The 19,642-nt window shown below is 38.4% G+C and overlaps 1 protein-coding gene and 1 long non-coding RNA gene across 2 annotated transcripts; one reads left to right on the plus strand and one right to left on the minus strand.

Annotated features, from left to right (window-relative positions):
• The first annotated feature begins 1,679 nt into the window (after window positions 1–1,679).
• Window positions 1,680–19,408, plus strand: LOC124283776 (indole-3-acetic acid-amido synthetase GH3.4-like). Its single transcript, XM_046719800.1, has 6 exons — window positions 1,680–2,001; window positions 4,209–5,209; window positions 11,855–12,064; window positions 16,485–16,613; window positions 18,012–18,154; window positions 19,365–19,408. Exons 1-5 carry the CDS (start codon window positions 1,923–1,925, stop codon window positions 18,039–18,041), a joined length of 1,449 nt encoding a protein of 482 aa, XP_046575756.1. The 5' UTR covers window positions 1,680–1,922; the 3' UTR covers window positions 18,042–18,154; window positions 19,365–19,408.
• On the minus strand, window positions 15,129–17,368 carry LOC124283777. The gene is made up of 3 exons (XR_006900400.1): window positions 17,357–17,368; window positions 16,424–16,425; window positions 15,129–15,307 (listed from the first exon to the last, which is right to left on the minus strand). It is a non-coding gene; the product is annotated as an uncharacterized LOC124283777 (long non-coding RNA).
• Window positions 19,409–19,642: the final 234 nt, after the last annotated feature.

Genomic DNA, 19,642 nt, shown 5'->3' on the forward strand with positions numbered 1-19,642 from the left:
TCTGAGTGAATTCATGTAAAGAGAACTCTCACATGTAGAGCACGTCGGTACCATCGTGAGTTATTACTGATGTTCCAATTACAGGGTGTTCACAAGTGGACGTCGAGACTGGGACGACTCTGCTGAGTATTCCAGATTAACTCAATAAGCAGACTCATGGCAGACTTGATTAACAGATATGCACCGTCACGAACTAGCTTCACGACACTATGCTAATCGTCCCTACTTCATTAATGACAGACAACGTGTCGTAAACAAGTTCAAGTCCAAAGTTGGAGTGCACCTTAAAGTACCCCACCTTAAAGTGTGTATCATGATTGTTGACATGCTAGGTTCGTATGAGATCAGTGAGTGTGTGTGTGTGTGCGCGCGCGTGCAAGCATTAATATCCCCCCGGCAGTACTATAACTCAGCTGTCTCCTAACCATCGTGTCAGATGTTTTTATTAATGATGTGATTAGATAAGGTATTGTTGACAAAAGAAGGATGACAATGAGTTCTCTCTGCCCCAAAGCATAGTTTGCTGTACAGATATCCAGAAACGGGCATAGATTCAAATAGGTTTGTTGGCCTTGACCTCCCGTACTCAGAATGAAGGAGACAAGAACTACCCACGGCCCTCTGACATACCTGGTAGATCTAATGCATCACTCAGGTAAAGGTAGAACAATTAGGTAGAGTGGAATCTGTCAAATCCGGACTCTGTGTAATCCGGTTTTCTCCAAATTGTTCTTTATTTATTATTAAAGCGTGCTTTATAATCCGGACTCCCCCATGATGCTTGTACCTCCCCGTGAGTCTCTTTCCATAACACATTGGTCTGGGTAACGCTGGCCACGTCGCCATATTCTTGTTCTGACATCTGCAGTTGATACGCAGTACCGACTCTCATCTGTGAACAGAACAGTTCTCCATTGCCTGTATCGCCAGTTATGGTGTTGTAGGGCAAACTGTAGACGTTCACGCCGATGACGAGGGGTGAGGATAGGTCCACGGTAAGGTCTACGGCAATGGAGGTTCCTGCTGTTAAGACGTCGGCGTACTGTATCAGTACTGATTGGTCTTCCGTGTGTTCCCACTGTCAAGCGTGCTGTTTCGGATGCCTGCATGAAGGGATTCTGTACATGCTGTCGCACAACATGGCGGTCTTGCCATCTAGTGGTCAACCTTGGTCTGCCAGTACGGGGGCGATCATTTGTGGTGTTGGTGGCCCGGAAACGTTGCTGCAGCCTGTAGATGGCCCGAACATTGACCTGGAAGTGACTGGCAACGGCTTGTGTAGTGTGGCCATCTTCAAGTCTTCCTTGCCCCTGGTTCCTCTCAGCTGTCGTGAGTCGCGGTATCCTGCTGACGTTATAACGTGAATGTTTCAACCAGGTTTGGGGATGCATTTTATAGGGCTGGTCTTGTGAACAGCACGTGCACCATGATTTGCATTAAAAGCATGGAGAACACCGTACCATCTCCGAGATGAGGTTGCGTTTTTGAGACCATGTCCTGTGTTCCATTCTGAGTTTGGGAAGGAATTTCTTTGCTCGGGTAAAGTTGGAGATGTTGTCAAAAATATACCATCAAAACATTAAACGAGTTTACAGTTATCCGTTTCTGCGAAGGAAAATTCCAAACTGACGTTTATTTTGCTGCTTAGTATATAATGTTTTATCTGCTTATGGCGAAAGGGCAAGTGAACTGAAGCAGAACAGTTGGATATGCTGCTGGCGGAGTGGGCTTTGGAATGTTAACATGACACAATTACAAAAACTGTGTCAGTGTGAAGTAGTGCGTAGGACGACATGAAAAACAGGCTGTGTCAGGTTCGTGTGTGACCAGATGCTACATTATCACTGACGGGATGAACTGGGTGGTCGTACTGTGTATGTCCGGCGGTTGTCTGATCCTCGTCGGGGGCTGTTTGCTTTACCATGGACTCGGAAGGCTTCTCTACACTCACACTGGGGGGAAGTGAATACACAGGAACTTACATTTTACTCCTGGCAGTCGGTAAGTATTGTGAATTATTTAGGTCAGCACAGATAACTACTTCTTTCATGTGCAATTTGTAAAGGCGTTTCAGGGCTGCAGATTCGTACTTCAGGGACAAACGCGTACTGAGATGGTACATATATCATTGTATTAACACAATAACACATGTTTCATGGCCGGATCCAGGGATTTTGAAAGGAGGGGGTTCAGGGGGTTCAGGGGGTTCAAAAACCCCCATTGGCTCCGCCAACTCCAAAATGAAAATCTTCAATGTGATCTTAAGTCATTTTTAAAAGGGGGGTCGAACCCCCTTACCACCCCACCCCACCCTCTCTGAATCCGCCACTGCATGTGTACACATTATCCACCTGAGGAAGGGCAAGATGTAGTCACGAATCGTCATTTCAAGCACGGACGCATGTTTGTTATGTAACGCTGCACTCATTCGCACTTAAAACCTTTTACAGCCATCAGTAGCAAAAAAACGCATTTGGAACCTGGTCCATTTAACATTTCCTCAAAATGAAATCAATTGCACGATACATATCACATCCTCAGGAAATAATCAAAACATGAATGTTAAGTGGGTGAGTGAGTGAGTTTAGTTTTACGCCGCACACAACAATATTCCAGCCATGACTGTTAAGCTTACCCGATCGAAAAACAACACAAATGTATGCCATAAAGCTGCAAGCTGCGTGTTTCTGTTAATGTTTGCACTGAGTTAAGCTTCGCACATTCAGCACTTAAAACCTCTGACAGCCATAAGTAGCAAAATTTTACATCAATAGATTCCATTTTTGAAACCTTTTTTTAAAAAATGCACTTTGAAACTGGTTCATTGAACATTACCTCTAAACAGTGAAACCAGATAAATGACGCTTGTTCCCACATCGTTAGAGCATGAATGTCAAACAATGATGTTCGATATCTTAGCTACTGCATCCACATTGAAAGCACCTGTTAATGTTCTCCCCTCATTTATGTTCGAAATATCAAGTGGTGTGTGTATAGTATGTAGATGGACTACATGCCACACATGCGTTCAGTGTTCCACCCTATTTTCATTTTAAGAACATGGCAAACGTCAAGTCAAGTCAAACCAGAATACCAGGAAAACCGATCATATTGTTTAGCCTCACCACACGGGGGCTGACTTCGGATTTCGATGTGTGGTGTCATTTTGGGTTGAGGTTTTCACAGTACTAGTATATGCTTCATGATCTCATTCCAAATGTAGTACAAAACGTCAGCTCGGTTTGATAGATGAATGTTTAGCTCACCTGATCGAAAACAACAATTTATGCAAGGAAGCTGCATGCTGAGTGTTTCTTTTAATTTTGCACTGGCTTCGAACATTCGGCACTTAAAACTTCTTATAACCATAAGTTGCAAAACTCAAAATCAATATATTCCGTTCTTGAGAAATTCAAAATTCAAAACCCACTGAAACCAGATAGCTGACGTATGTCCCCACCGCTGCTAGAGCAGGGATGCGTTGAAGATGTCAAAAACTGATGTTCGATATCATCGCCATTGTACCCAGATTGCTTTGCATGTTCATCACTAATGTATGTTCGTAATGTCAAGTGGTGTATGTGTAGAGGGGCGGTGGGGTAGCCTAGTGGTTAAAGCGTTAGCTCGTCACGCCGAAGACCCGGGTTCGAATCCCCACATGGGTACAATGTGTGAAGCCCATTTCTGGTGTTCCCCGCCGTGATGTTGCTGGAATATTGATAAAAGCGGCGTAAAACTTAACTCAGTCAGTCAGTTAAGGATCTTTTTAGTACTGTTAATTTTCATTTAATTATTGAATTTGTAAAATAAATAGAATTATTAGAAGTTAGTTGGGCTCAGTAACACATGTACGGTTCGTGTTTCACGCCAGTATAAATTTGATAAACATTAAGAACATGGCAAATATTAAATCAAAGTGGCACATTTTAAAGCATTGTAAAATTATTGTCCTCCTGTGGGGATACGTAAATTTATACTTACCAGATGTTTTAAAACGTAGTATTTTTGTAATTTTAAATTATGGCTAGATTTGACTACAATCACCAGTGGCTGAGGGGATGATGTAAATCTAGATAGGGTCCATGCAGGTAGCAAAGGCATTGTAATTCCCATGGTCCCTAGTATGGTGGTCTACCTTCAGTTGTTGGCGACCAATAGCCCATATTTACATTGTATTGTCCACAAATAGATTGTTTTTTTGTCCTCAGAGATCCCTGTTGGGCTGCTGATGCTGGTGACTTCATATACCCTCCTCCATGTTGCAAGTCTCTACCCATCTAGACATCATTCTATCAAGTCACTGTACAAGCAGTACATCTTTCAAACCAATCGTGTGAAGGCCGTAACAAAAGCAAGACAAACATTCCACCTCATTCTGAAAAATACACAATCATGGCAAGAATCAACTTTGAGAGATATACTTAAGAGCTGTTCAAATACAATTTATGGTAAACATCACAACTTTTCAAATATGAAGACAATGTCAGAGTTCCGGAGTCAGCACCAGTTAACAGAGTATGAACATTACAACGGATACGTCAAAATGGCTCTTGAAGGAACACTTGACGTTCTCTTCCTCGGTGCTGCAGACTTCTTCATTGTCACCTCCGGTACCACGACGGGCAAGAGCAAGATTATTCCCAGAAACACGCGACTGTTTGTCAACACAATTACCGTCCCAGGACAAGCAACGAGAGCAGCAATGTTCGATATCCCGGGTCAACATACACTGAAACGATGGCTTGATGTGAGAATGATAGATGCACCCAGGACAATACGACCAGGTGTGTTCATGGGTCCCGCCTCCTCCTCCAGTTTCCCCATCAGTCCAATCGCCGTCAGTCCATCTGCTGTTTATAGGATCGAGAAGGAGGAAGATTGTCTCTACGTTCATGCATTCTTTGGTCTAAAAGACTTAGACGTAAACTATATGCAGTTTATGACGTCAACCATTGCCCTTAACTTCTTCCGTATCATTGAAGAAAATGCAGAACGGTTATGTGAAGAAATTGAGCATGGGACTTTGTCCACTGATCTCAACATCAGTGATGACATACGTGAGGAGCTTCAGACACATATCACTCCGGATCCTGAACAAGCAGCCATTGTGAGGGAGGTGTTGGTGGATGGATGTGAGAACATTGTGCAGAGAATGTGGCCATCATGTGGCCTACTGAAGTATACAGCAACAGGATCATATCAACATGCAGTAAGTACCATCCCAGCAGGCACATCAACGTTGTTTCAACGTTGAGAATAGGTTGATCCTTAACGTTGAAAATAGATTGAAAATAGGTTGTATATGAAAGTTTTTTGGACGTAGATATCCGACGTGGAATCAACGTTGAAGTTTGACCGATTATCAACGTTGAGAATAGGTTGATCCTCAACGTTGAAAATAGATTGAAAATAGGTTGAATATGAAAGTTTTTTTGACGGAGATATCCGACGTGGAATCAATGTTGAAGTCTGACATATTATTAACGTTGAAAATGGGTTGTTCCGTGGTTGTGTCTAGGAGGTATTACGCTTTCCTGTAAATAGACTCGCACTTCATCTTTAAACTACAATAAAGTAGCACCAAACTCCTGCATCCAGATAAAATACCCAAAAAGCTACCTGCAATAAACAGTGCTCAAACAGAAAATTGCAGTAAAAATATTTACCTGATAAAATACTGGGTTAAAATTCCACATTCAATATATTGTTCATTTAAGTTTTATGTCAGTTGGACGTATAATTCCAGTAAGAAGAAAAGAGTATTCCAAATTAAGAAAAACTATTTACTGTTGTATTGTTACCTTGAAAAGGTGAAAATTGTCCCAAGAAGACATTTTGTCTGAATTTCAGCTCTTAGACAGACCCCTGAATAAACACAATGCAATTACTTTCACCATGAAAGGGATCCAAGATGACCAGGAACTATACCTGAAGACAGCACATAAAACAAGTCACTTTTCATGAAATCTTTATGAACACACACGCACACAGAAAACGTGGTTTAATACATAATGTAAAACATCACACATGACATAGTCTGTAGGTGATCTCTGTTGTGCTAATAACACAATATCATCTGCATATAGCATCAAAGTGACATTTACGCCACCAATTTCAATACCACAATTCAGATTTTTCAACACAATTCCAACTCCAAAAACACAATTATCAGCTCCTCTTCTTTCTGCCACTCCCTGCCTGGCGGTCAGGTGGATACTTCAGAAATGTTCCTAACTCTTTCTTGAAATTTGCTTCGGATGCATTCCCATCTCATTCCCTTGGGATAGGACACATTCTGAAATTTTATATTTAAATACATGAATAAGTTATATGGAAGATATATTGTCTTAAATGATTCAAGTATTTGTTTAATCAATCACTTGAAAGGTTCATTTCACTGCTGTAACTTGGCATGTGAACATATGAACAGCATCAATACAAAATATGACGAAAACTGTAAACAATTTATATTTTCAACCGAAGGAATGGAAGGTTTCTTAAATATTTTCAAAGAAAATCCTCAATTGCAAGTTGATTATTTAATTAGACTATGAATTACCGGTCGGATGAATTAGACGATGCTTTACTGTCATATATTATTTGCTATGGTCATGATGAAAATGCTGCACTTGGTAATTAACTTACCAGAGATGATTGAATACAACCTTGTATTCTTAAAAGAAAACTTCCCGTTTTGCCCATCAACATTTATTCTTGACATTAAATTGTTTGACATTGTCCTGCAAAACAATGGAAGATTGTTGTTATTCTGTCAGATTTAGTTTTCTTTAGAGATTCTCGGAAATGATTATTTCAAATTAATAGGAGTTGAAGTGATGTAGCAATTTTGCTACCAGGAGTCATAAATTGTAACAAAAGCCATTTTACATTAAATGATAAGAAAATAAAATGGGTGGTGGTTCACAGGTCAAAGAACAAGTCTATTGTGGGAGGTCTCCCAACACCATTTGTTCCCAAACACAAGGAAGTATGGATCATGGAGTTCTGAAAACAATAATGAGCTCTCATAAGTATAAAATATATTCTCTATTATCTACTCTCCCTCTCTCTTTGTCATTTGTACACTCATAAAACTCAGATAAATAACTTTTTTATAATTCATAAATGTTTACACTTAATCTCTTATAGGAACGCTTAGAAAATCTCTCATATAATGAATTATGTGTGCGTATTATCTGCGACGTCATAACTATGCTTCTCTGAATCATGAACAATAAAATAATGAGATTAAACTCTACATTGCCAGAAATAATCTATCATACCATGAATAATAAGACATTGAATAACATCTCTTACAACTCCAATCTACACTCAAAAAGACTTAAATGTACTCGTAAACAAACATCGCTGGCTAACGCAAATTCTTGGAAACAGTGCATCTCTGACTCTCAATTCCAAGAAATGGAAGTCCTACTCTATTTGACCAAAGGGGTGACAGGTGGCTAAAACATATTGAAATGTAGGTCATACACTGAAAAAAAATCTGATTTAAAACACTACAAATATACACCTTCTCTCTAATATACTCGATATATGATCTTAACAAGGGAACATGTACATAAAATGCTGATATCTAACAACACCTGTACTTTAAATAATGGACTCTTCCAAATCTCAGTATGTTTCACTGCACACATATTAGATTGCAAATAATGAAAAACCTACCCTTTGACAATAATAAAAAACATCATATTCAAATTCTACAGCTGACCAAATACCTGAAGAGTGTGTTTCCCAGCAATAAATATCTCTATATATCTATAAATGTATGACTTCTGTCCTCTCGCGTGCTATCTTGCATCCAGCTGTTTACGGCGAAAAACAATATGGTGCCAAGCAAGGGAGTGCTCATTAAACTAAACATCTCCGGGAGAAATCATTGTCAATTTCTTTCTCTTAAATGATCAACCTTAATATATAAATGAAAATAAAGACCAAACATTATCACAAATATTCAAAACAGGTGGTAATGAAAGAGCATTATCATCTTTCTCTTAAACTTTGTGGTGGATATACTGGAAACAAGTGAAATGTTAAAAACGTGTTACCTTAGCCTTGCTCCTTTTATGTGATCCACAAAATTGCTGCCACCCAGTCTTCGAAGATGAGATTTCTGCAAATTCCATTAAAATAATCTTATTTCATAATTAAATGTTCCTTACATTAAAATTACTTCTTTTGTATGTAAGATTTTAACCTTTAAGAGACATGAATTATCATATCCCTTCCAAACAAGTGTAAGAATGAAAGTCTGTGGGTGCAGTTTTGTTAATTGTCCCATCAAAGAATCATTAGTGAAGTTACACTTTTGTAAATAAATAAAAGTTCAAATAAATTATATACAATTTCATCCTTAACAAAGACTTTCACAAGACATTTTAAAGTGAAAATTTTCGTTGCATTTCCTTACGCCATTCTCCACCACCCCCTCCCCCCAATAATATACATATGTTGACAGGGTTCAGGGCGCGCTCAATGCATCATTTACTGATAGATCTATTCAAACGAACAAATGTTCATAATAATGGGATGCAATATAAAATGTTGATTAATCCTATCCGATTTTGTATAGCTGCCCTTAGGGACCGTTCATAATGTATGGCTTTGGGGTGATGTTGATTTTTATGTACAATGTGAATTACACTCCCCTAAAAGTGTATGAGTATGTACAGAATAAGAGACGGCCCACCCTGCATGTCATGTACATTATCTATGACGCCCTCTCCCCTTCCCATAATTTCTAAACATAGTGCGTGTGTACAAAAATGCTGACCCCTTAGCTCCCCTGAACAAAATGGGTGACACCCCACCACCCCACCCCACCCACCCTCCAACCCTTACAATCAACACCCCCACCCGCAGCCATATATTTAATTATGAACGGTTCCTTATATTGATGTACTTCATTGATTATTTGAAAATGTATATTTGCAAAATTCAAATCAGGTGATGGGTACGAAAGGTCAACATCTGGCTTGTGTTTGAAAGCAAACTGTCGGGAATTATACAATTTTCACAGTTTTGTGGGAAAATATCAAATGTAATGCAATTTGGATAACTGATGACTTTATACCTAAAACTACGATTTACGTAAAATTTCCGTCCGTTGATCGATGCACAATCAAATAATATATAAGATTATATCTGTCACTAGCTCGATCTTGATCTTTTATGAAAATAATGTTCCGAAATGATAGTTGCTAAGTTGGATACCTATTACCAATATGAATTATGTATCAAATTTGCCAAGGAAACAATTAGTTGACATTTTGTTGGTTCCTTACGTTGAAACAACGTTGACAACTAAACGAATCTCGACTAACTTTCTTTGGTCGCATGATAAACGTTGAATCAACGTTTATGAAAGGTTGATCAACCAAACAACCAAAATTCAACGTTGATTCAACGTTGTGTGCCCGCTGGGATACGACTATCCTTAAGAAAAATACATCACAGGATATACGTAAGCTGTCATTAAAAACAATAATTTGTACGAATATGTGAGACTAAAACTGACACAATATGGTACACACCTATATCGTTTTGCAAATTGTCTTGGAGTGTTTGGAAATGCCTTAGAAGTCACTCGTAGTCCATACCCGTCCATTATACCTGCAGATGTTTGGTGTCATATATGGCAGAGTAGCAACGCTAAACCAAATGAATGACATTTGCATGTATGCACATGCCATTTGGAATAATTAGGACGTATACTTCTTCAAATTTTATTTCAATGGTTAGACATACACTCATGAAATCATTAGATTCAGAAATAATTTGGAAAGTGTACAATTGCACGTTTTGCTCATATAGAATATATCAGATACGTAAGGAAACGTTAGGAACAATTAGAGAGCCACCAAATCGATGAGTTGTGTGTTTTATTTCCTTTTAAGATCATATAGAGTCAGTAATGGTCAATAAGACGATGTGAAATTGTGAAATATTGAAATCAGACCTATTTGAAATATGAGGGAATACAACTAGTTCCATCTCTTCAGACGCTTGGTATCTCCAGAGCTCAGAGCTCACTGACCTTGACACAAGATGTTCTGTACACAAGCCAGGGATATTTATTGCTAACTGCCGTAGTGTAGGATTAGTCAGTTATATTATTTGTAGGCTCATCACAAGAAATATTGCGACTGCGTGTTTAAATACAAAGGAGTTATGTGCCTAGTTTTATAAACATCTCTAATATATTACTGGATACTATCTGTCAGCAGTTTGTTGCTTCTGTAGCATTCACGGAAATATTCAGGTCTTCAGTTATGTCGGATCTGATGACCTAAAGCCTATTGCATTAGCTGTAATAAAGTAAAATAATATGTGGGGAATATGCGTCAGCGAAGATAACTGCATTGTAACATGGCAGGATTGTGTGACCAGTACTTTACTTTGTTACATATATGTCTTATTACATCATTAGATCCGTGAGTGAGTGTTTGAGTTTAGTTTTACGCCGCACTCAGCAATATTTCAGCTATATATCTGCGGTCTGTAAATAATCCAGTCTGGACCAGACAATCCAGTGATCAACAGCATGAGCATGTTGGGATACAATGACATGTGTCAACCAAGCCAGCGAGCCTGTCCATCCGATCCCGTTAGTCGAATCTCACAAGCATGGGTTACTGAAGATCAATTCTTGCCCGGACCTTCAAGGGTCCAGATACCCGCTGTGTTGGACACAGGTAACTGAACGCCTTTTAATGTTGTTTATGGAAGGGTCACGGGACAGGATTCTCAGAGGGGAAGGGTGAAAGAAAAAAATGTAAATGTGTAAATGCATTTATGTCGTAAATACGAACTAATAAGGCTGCACTGTCTGGTCTGTTAGCTCTTCTAGTGTGGTGTCTACTCTGTTACACAATGTGTCTTTTGTTATCCTGCTCAACCAACCTGACGAGTATGTGGTATGCTGTCTTCTATCATGCACTCCCTTAGATGACACAAGGGGATCTCCTCTTCTCTGGTCGTCAAGGATTGTACAGACTATGTAGATACACCAAATGTACCTTATCGTAAAGTTACTTAAATCCAAACTCCTCTAAACCAGTGCTGTTCCAATTACTTTTATGTATTCTACTTCTCTCGCTCAATGTATATTTTATGGCTGTCCGTGTTATTGTACTTTCTATGGAGGAATTAAGAATATTATTATTACACTGAATGCATCGGGTGAGTGAGTGAGCGAGCTTGCTAAGGCACCAGGCTAGAGATTCAGCGAGCTTCAGGTGTAGGGATCGAGCCCACACGTAAACGGGTGTAAAAACCTTGGAGTCAACTTTGTGTGCAGACTCTTTCAGTGTTGTCACAACCCCTAGTGTACAGTACACAGCCCTGTGCACTTAAAAGATCCCACGAATCCTTTGGCAAATGACCAGATGGTGGCCACATGAATACGTGCAAACACCTAGTTGCGGGTAAACTTGGACAAAAGATACTTTGACTGTGTGTCCCAGTCCACCCAGCTGTGAATGGGTAGCTCATAAGGATGGGAGAGCCTCATTAACTTGGTGCCCCTAGTGGCTGCATAAGTTGTATTATCCCTAGGGAGTTGAGATTGAAACTACGATGTGCGTTGAGACTGACATCCAATGATCGAGAGAAACAACACGCCTTTCAGCAGCTGACCTGGATATTGTCGCTATACAAGAGTGACACTAACATGGACTGGATAAAGAATGTCACTTTGATACATTGCCTGGAAAACAAATTGCAGTTATCTAATATGACCACTTTGATGTGAGGTGTATAACAAGTATTATTATTAGCATGATGATGATGATGAAACCTCAGTGTTTACAGCATCAAAGTGTTCTACTTCCAGGCGGAGATATTGAGACAAAAGTACATAGGGAGTCTTCCAGTGAGTTCCTCCATGCACATTTCTTCTGAGGCTGTGTTCGGTGTGTGTGTGGACGTGCCAGATGACAGTTTACACGTGGAGTACACGATTCTCCCGCAGTCAAACTTCTACGAGTTTATTCCAGAAGAACACGTGGAGGAGAAACAACCAGATACTGTGCTGGCGACTGAAGTAAGCAAATTATTGTTTTTCGTTTGGGTATTTTTATACTGCATTCAGCAATATTGCAGTTATATGGCGGTCGTCTGTAAACAATCGAGTCTGGACAAGACAATCCAGCGATCCATATCATGGACATCGACCTACGCAACCAGGATGTACGATTACATGTGTCAACCAAGTCTCGGTTTTTTTCACTTTTTTATTCACACCAGTAGGTACATTCATTTTATACAAAAGTCATACAATGTTGTACAGCTTGAGGAATTAGGTAAGTCGGTGCTGAGAGTAATATTACCTGTTTGCTCATAGGTTCATGTGGTTTGTTTTCATAATAGCAACATATCATTCTGGGTAGCCAATAAGTAGAAAAATTCAAACATTATTATACAGATGTCATGCCTAATACAGGCCTGTACATGTTGACAATTCACACCACATCAGTCTTCAACCATGAGTAGGTGCATTCAAATATTATTGCACAAAGATTGTACACATTGACGATTCATGACTTATCAGACCATGTTGTGAGTAATGGGTGCCCGTTTGCTCCACATTCGTCTGATTGGTTTTCATTCTGCCTTCCAGAAGCGATGAAGGATATTAAGGACAAAGTTTAATTTCTTATACAGCTTATGTATATAAATATGTACGTCTGTTGTAACTGACTACCTGAAAGTTCCACTTTAAGCATGTTGAAGAGTCATGACACATCGGTCCATATTGTAAGTAGTGGTAGCCATTTGCTCATACATTCATGTGTCTGCTTTTTCATTCTGGCAACATATCACTCGACTTGAAAAATATCTTTCAAGGTAGCAATACAGGATTTGAAAGACAGAGATTGATTTCTAACACATATACATAATACATACATATATATATATATATATATATATATATATATATATATATATATATATATATATATATATATATATAAAGAAAGTGATGAGAATACCGAGCGTACAGTAGTACATATATAAGAAGAAGTTTCTGAAATAATTACACAACACGGATCTTCTCCAACATGTTTCACTTTTATCTTCAGGGAGAAGTGATTACAGTTAAACGGATTATGTTATGACGTCAATTTGTCATGACGTCACAATGCAACTGTATACAAATGTTGTGACGCGGCGTTGCCGTGACGTCACATTGGCGGCTTTATATTGACAGTACTAGTAGCACAATGAAAACAAGTATAATTCAGACACATTGCGTTACCTATTTAACGATGGACACAATTCTTTGATGAAAAAGTTTTCTTTAGCTTTACGCTGCATGGCGTCAGCAGTATTCATTTTATAGAAAGGGAATATTTTAAATTTTATTTCCTTTCCTGCTGCGCAATTGTCAATGTGAGCGCTTAAGGGGATGCACCTTGTTTTGGGGTCCTTAATCTGTTGTTTATGGACGCGCATTCTGTCCCTCAAGCACTCCGTTTGTCCAATGTATTCTTCATGACACCCTTGGCATATAATAACATAAATAATATGTTTTGCGGAGCAGTCCATGTTAGAGCGTACATGAAATAATTGTTTCCTGTTTTTGAACTTTATACATGAAGTTTCAAGTATATATTCACAAGTTCCACAATTTCCCCGTTTACATTTTGAGACACTGAATTCTGTAGGGCAACGCCGCGTCACAACATTTGTATACAGTTGCATTGTGACGTCATGACAAATTGACGTCATAACATAATCCGTTTAACTGTAATCACTTCTCCCTGAAGATAAAAGTGAAACATGTTGGAGAAGATCCGTGTTGTGTAATTATTTCAGAAACTTCTTCTTATATATATATATATATATATATATATATATATATATATGTTGCATAGATAAATGAAAACAGAATGCCTTTTCTATTTATCTGTGCAATATTTATGACTGAACACCTGTACTACTTTGGACATTTTGTGTGTATATATATATATATATATATCCGTTTCCAGCCAAAATAATTAGGTTCACCAGTTTGAAGTTTGCGGTCCCCTGGATACCAGATAGGATGGTTAAAGATTTAGCTGAATCTCATATATGTTGTCTCAAAAAGTGTTCCGGATTGTACCAAAAATGAGCAACCTCTTGACATTCAAAATAAATATGCACAATCGATTCGTTTTCATTACTACATCTTTGACAAATACTATTGTAGATTAACTTAAATAATTCCTTTTTAATGCATATAATGCGATGCAAACATCTATATTGGAAATCTTGTAGCTTAATATGTCTACAGCACAGTTTAGGAAGTCTAAATATTTCCTTCCAGTTTAAGTCAGTTAAGAACATTTGTTGCCATTTACTACAGATATTAGATAGATATTCGTTTTGCACAAGTATATCGTATATCTTCCGAAATCCCTTTTCAATCCCTTGGTTTAATCCATTTCATAAGAAAGTTAATAATCCTAAGATCGTAGATACATATAGGTTTAGAATTGTCTGTCACCCGTTTCCATTCTTTAGGGAGGTTACTAACATCTCGATAATGGTCTAAATATGTACTCCTAAGATTGATAGTATTTTCTTCAAGTCTATAAAGGATAAGAGCCCGTTCTCGTCACATAAGTCTCTTATGTAATGCACTACTTCACAGAGTATTCTATAATAGAATTTGAGTCTGTACACTGGTGGTTAAACCATATCGGTTCAGCTAGAATAACCCGAATATATCTTGCACCTGTCAAGTGAGACCTATCGTATTTACTCCAAATGTATATCAAATCCTGCCAGTAGGGGTTATCAGTTTTGCAAAGTCTGTAAGACGGTACATGAGCACTGAATTGAAAAAGGAGTTGTAAAAGAAAGTAGCTATTGTAGCGGTTCTTAAACATGTTTTGTTTTAGGATACTGAGCTTTAGCGATGACATAAACACATTTATATCTACCATTCTCAATCCACAATTCTCATAGCTTCTTGTCAGATTCGCCCGTTTAATTTTGTCAGGTTTGGAGTTCCAAATAAACTTGAATTTAGTTCATCAACAAATTCTTTGGGTGGCTGAGGCAATGCGGATAATATGTGAACAAGAGTAGATAATGCTAAAGTTTTTATCAGGGTTATTTTTCCAATTAATGTCAATTTACGTTTACGCCAATTTGCTAAAAATCACTTAATATTTTCTAGTCTTTTTCTGGTGTTGATAACCCATAGTCTTTCTAAATTTGCATTTAATTGAATGCCAAGGACTTCAAAGTCACCATGAACACAGTCTAAATTAACATCTTCTCACACTTTAATATTCTTTCCAATAATTGACGCGAGCCATGTTACCTTAGTTTTATCTGAATTCATCTTTATGCTCTATGTTTGTTTAAATAAATGCCTTTAATCGTAGCATTGTCTGTAATCATAGTGGCGAGTACTTCTGCAGCAAAAATAAATAAATATGGGGAGACTGGGTCCCCCTGTCTGTAGCCTCTACCATTATAAAAAAATTAAGAGAGATTGCCATTTTGTATGACACAAGAGGTTGCATTGTTTATCAAAATATATACCCACTTTATCATCTGAGGACCTGTATAGCTATTTTTTACACAGAAACAAAGGCTTTTTCAAAGTCTATAGAAAATAGCAAACCTCTCTTATTCTTAGATTTTGTTTCCAGGATGATGTCATACATTAATCTTATGTTATCTGCTAAAGATCTCCCTGGAATTAATCCTGTTTGATTTTCGTGTATCAAAAGATCCAAAACAGTCTTAATTCTCTTAGTGATACATGTGCTAATAATCTTGTAGAGACATTTTAAAAGGGTGATTGGTCGACAGTGTTTAAGTTAGGCCCTATCTTTGTTTCCTTGTTTGTTTTCTTAAAAGTGAAATCGAGGATGTGTCAACCAAGTCAACGAGCCTGACCATCCGATCTTATTAATTAGTCGGATCTTTCGACAAGCATGGGTTGCTGAAGGGTTGCAATTCTAAATCGGATCTTCCACGTGAATGTGGCAAACATTCATTAAACACTTCATATGCTTAGCAACTACATGTTTTAAAGTGACGAAATTTAGTTATATGTGTTTTAGATCACATCTAATATACCTGTATGTAACTGAACTTTAAAAAACCCACTTTTCAGTATGGGTTTCTTGGCGATGGTTGGACAGGTGGATATGAGGTTAGGTTGTAGATATTTTTTCGTTTGTTTCTTTGTTCTTTTTTATTTATTTATTTATTTTGTGTGTGTGTGGGTGGGGTGTGGGTGGGGTGTGTGTGTTGTTGTGTCGTTATGTTTTCATATTTTCTCATACATATGTCATTTAAGACCTACCTTAAGAGCATCAACAACAGAAAGCATTTGCATTTTTTTAAGATTACTCCGTATAACTCCGTATACATGCGTTGATAGAGAGTTGTGTACGTCTGTGTGATTTGTTGCATTGAAGTATGCATATTTTAAGAAAGCCCTACATACATTCAAGGTAGAAGCAGGGAAAACGTACGAGATCGTGGTCACCACTACACTGGGCCTGTACAGGTACCGGAGTCATGACCTGGTGGAGATCGTAGGCTTCAACCGAGACAGCGCCGAAATACAGGTTTTGTCGGAGGTAGGTAAGCGTGCGTGCGTATTTCAACGTGTACGTTATTTTTATACGCCATTTTAAAAGCTCTGTAATCTCATCTTATTGTCCGAGGTTTCCATTTAGTGTCGGCCCAAATTTAGATCTCCTATTTTTAATATGTGATCAAGCACGAGTCTTCAGAAACTCTCGTCAATTACAACTGGCGAATATCCAGTTCAGGTCAAGCATAGGACTTCAACAATCCAAGCTTGTGGTAGGATCGCCGACTTGGTTTGATGTGCATCATCTTAGCCCAAATATTGAGGCGCATATTGATCAGTGGATTGTCTGGACCAGACTCGATTACTTACAGACCATCGCCGTCCATCTGGAATATTACTGAACCACCAAACAAGCTGACGAGTTCGGCCACCATGCGTCTACCATGCGTAAACTCTAATTAATAGTGCCGTGGTTATCAGCGTTCGAATGAATGAAAACATAATTCATGTTTGGTTTGGTTTGTTGTTTTACGCCGCACTCAGCAAATATTACAGCTATGTGGCGACGGTCTGTGAATAATCGAGTCTGGATCAGACAAACCAGTGATCAACAGCATGAGCGCTAGTCTCCGCATTTGGGAAACGACGACATGTGTCAACCAAGTCAGCGAGCCTGACCACAATTCATCTGAGAATTGTTAGTGGTACTGGTGATCACAAGCAACCGCCTTTAATGCATCGCCATGTCATGCGTTAACTTTAGCCTGTGGTTCATCGCCTGTCAACACCTGTTCTACAGTAGTATTCTAATTTGTTTATTAATGTGACGCAATATCGAAATTAACTGATGTCTAACGATAATTATCCCCCTCAACGCATTTGCGGGGGTATTAATTCAAGTTGGATTCCGTTCGTGAGTCCGTTCGCGCACATTCGTCTCTTGCGGAGCAGAACAGGAAAAAACGTTCAATATTTCTTCACCAAACTTGGCACATGGTCTGGGGTTGAACAGGTGCTTTTAGGTAGTTATGGATTTCTGAATAAGATATTGTTTTGCGTTTCCATGACAACAAGTTTGACTTCAACTGAAATTGGTGTTGGTTCTCTTTTCCGGTGAAGAACTTTGAAACCTTACAATATTTCTCCACCAAACTTTGCTCATATATGGGTCTGATGGTGTGTACTGGTGGTGCCTTGTGGTAGTTTCGGATTTCTAAATAAATATATTTTTTGCGTTTCCATGGCAACAAGTTTGGCTTCTACTGAATTTGGATATAGTCCTCCTTTCTGGAGCAGAACTTTAAAACTTTTCAGTCCTCTCTTTACGCTTTGCTACATACACGCCCAAACATTTGCCATGGTCATATTTAGTTGACTCATTCATTAAGAGTATTTGGCCATTGCGGGGTATATTGATTATTTTGTGTTCTTGCTATTTCAGAACTGGAGAATGTCTAAGCGCGAATGTTGACAAGTATCCAGTACAGGTGTTTGAGGAAGCCATGAACATGACTCAGCTGAAATGGAAATGTAACATCGAGGATTATATGGCCACTGAAAACATAATAATTGCTAAAATGAATGGTAAGTGGACATTGTGAATTCTTCTCACATTTGTAATTCTTTCTTTCGAAGGAAAACTAAGTTCTATGGATAGTCAACTTGTTTATTGCAATGAGTGTGACGTTTCCGTTATCACGCAAGTGATACAACAATTTGAAACAAGGAGAATATATACACTGCTGCATCGTGAGTATATACAATTAACAAGGTTGATGTACATTGCATATTTGATAAGTGATTTCAGCAGAGGCGGGTGATGTACAGAGTGGCTGAATGTGATTAGAGTTGAGTTTATACAACTGATGAGTTTGACGTACAATGGCATGATGATAAGTTAGTACGTTGAAGTAAACTAGTTGCGATTGCAAGCACAAAGGGGAGCATGGAAGCCAGATGGACAAAGGAGGTATGGAAGGATTACTGGTGGTGGTCTTTGATTAGGTGGTGATAGGCCGAGGAGATGAAATAACCTTGATGTAATTGATCACTTATCAAATATCCAATGTACACCAACCTTGTTAACTGTATATACTCATTATGCAGCGATGTATTTTTTCTCCTTGTTTCAAATTGTTGTATCACGTCGCACTCATTGCAATAAAGAAGTTGACTATCCATAGAACTTAGTTTTCCTTCATCTTCACAACTTCTAAAATGCCTCTCAAAGAATCTTTCTTTCGAGATAACTTCTGAGTGCTTGACCAGCGACAGTAACAGAGGGACTGAATCAATAGCAAACATGATTTTAACAAAAAAGGTTCAAACGTTATCAAAACTTACATTGCTAAAAACAGCCGTCTTAACACTGCAAAGTTAAGTTAAAACCTGTATCAAAAACATCACCATCGATAACTATCCCCTCTTTCAGTCACAATTAAACATGGGTCCATAGTGTTCTCCGTCAATTTATTAAAATTTTGTGTAAAATTCTTACGAAATAAATATTGAGACTGGTGATAATCCGAATGGTCTTATCTGAGGATGTAGGTGTTTGGTTAGAATGGCATAAGTCTCTACGGTAATAAAAACAACAGTTTAAATGATAATTTCTAAAACAAAATACGTTTTGTGTTCAAGATATCCAGTATAGGTATGCCTTTACGTACATATTAATTCCCCCACGTAGCAATTGTCGTGTCAAAGAAAGCACAGACTGTTTCTTTACTAATGTTTCGCCATTAATGCACCTTTGATAAAGTGTTGTATCTAAAGACATCTGAACTGGTTCCAGGTACAGTTCCCACGAAATGCTTCTACTACGTGTTCCTGGAGATGGAAGAAGACATTATCATCACTGAAGAACAGAAGAAGATGGTAAGTAACAGACCACATATGGCCACTCATATGCAGTGTTTGCCCTTAACCCTGAAAAGCTTCAGGCCCTAAGGCCCAAGAACCATAAAATGTTGTGGGTCCTGATCAGAATGTGTAAGCCCTATATTTTGGATATGATATTCACAGCAATGAAAACAAGTGTGACAAAAAGCACAGTGAGTTAAATAACTTTAT

This window comes from Haliotis rubra, unplaced genomic scaffold (genome assembly GCF_003918875.1).
Source record: "Haliotis rubra isolate DU_JTF1 unplaced genomic scaffold, ASM391887v1 Scf320, whole genome shotgun sequence".
In the NCBI taxonomy this organism is placed as follows: domain Eukaryota; kingdom Metazoa; phylum Mollusca; class Gastropoda; order Lepetellida; family Haliotidae; genus Haliotis; species Haliotis rubra.

What these genes read in the sequence shown, in the direction of transcription:
- LOC124283776 (XM_046719800.1), top strand. Translation starts at nt 1,923, where the DNA reads ATGGACTCGGAAGGCTTCTCTACACTCACACTGGGGGGAAGTGAATAC. An exon ending in CAGGATCATATCAACATGCA is followed by an intron (nt 5,210 to 11,854) that starts GTAAGTACCATC and finishes TTCTACTTCCAG; the next exon opens with GCGGAGATATTGAGACAAAA. An exon ending in ATACTGTGCTGGCGACTGAA is followed by an intron (nt 12,065 to 16,484) that starts GTAAGCAAATTA and finishes CATACATTCAAG; the next exon opens with GTAGAAGCAGGGAAAACGTA.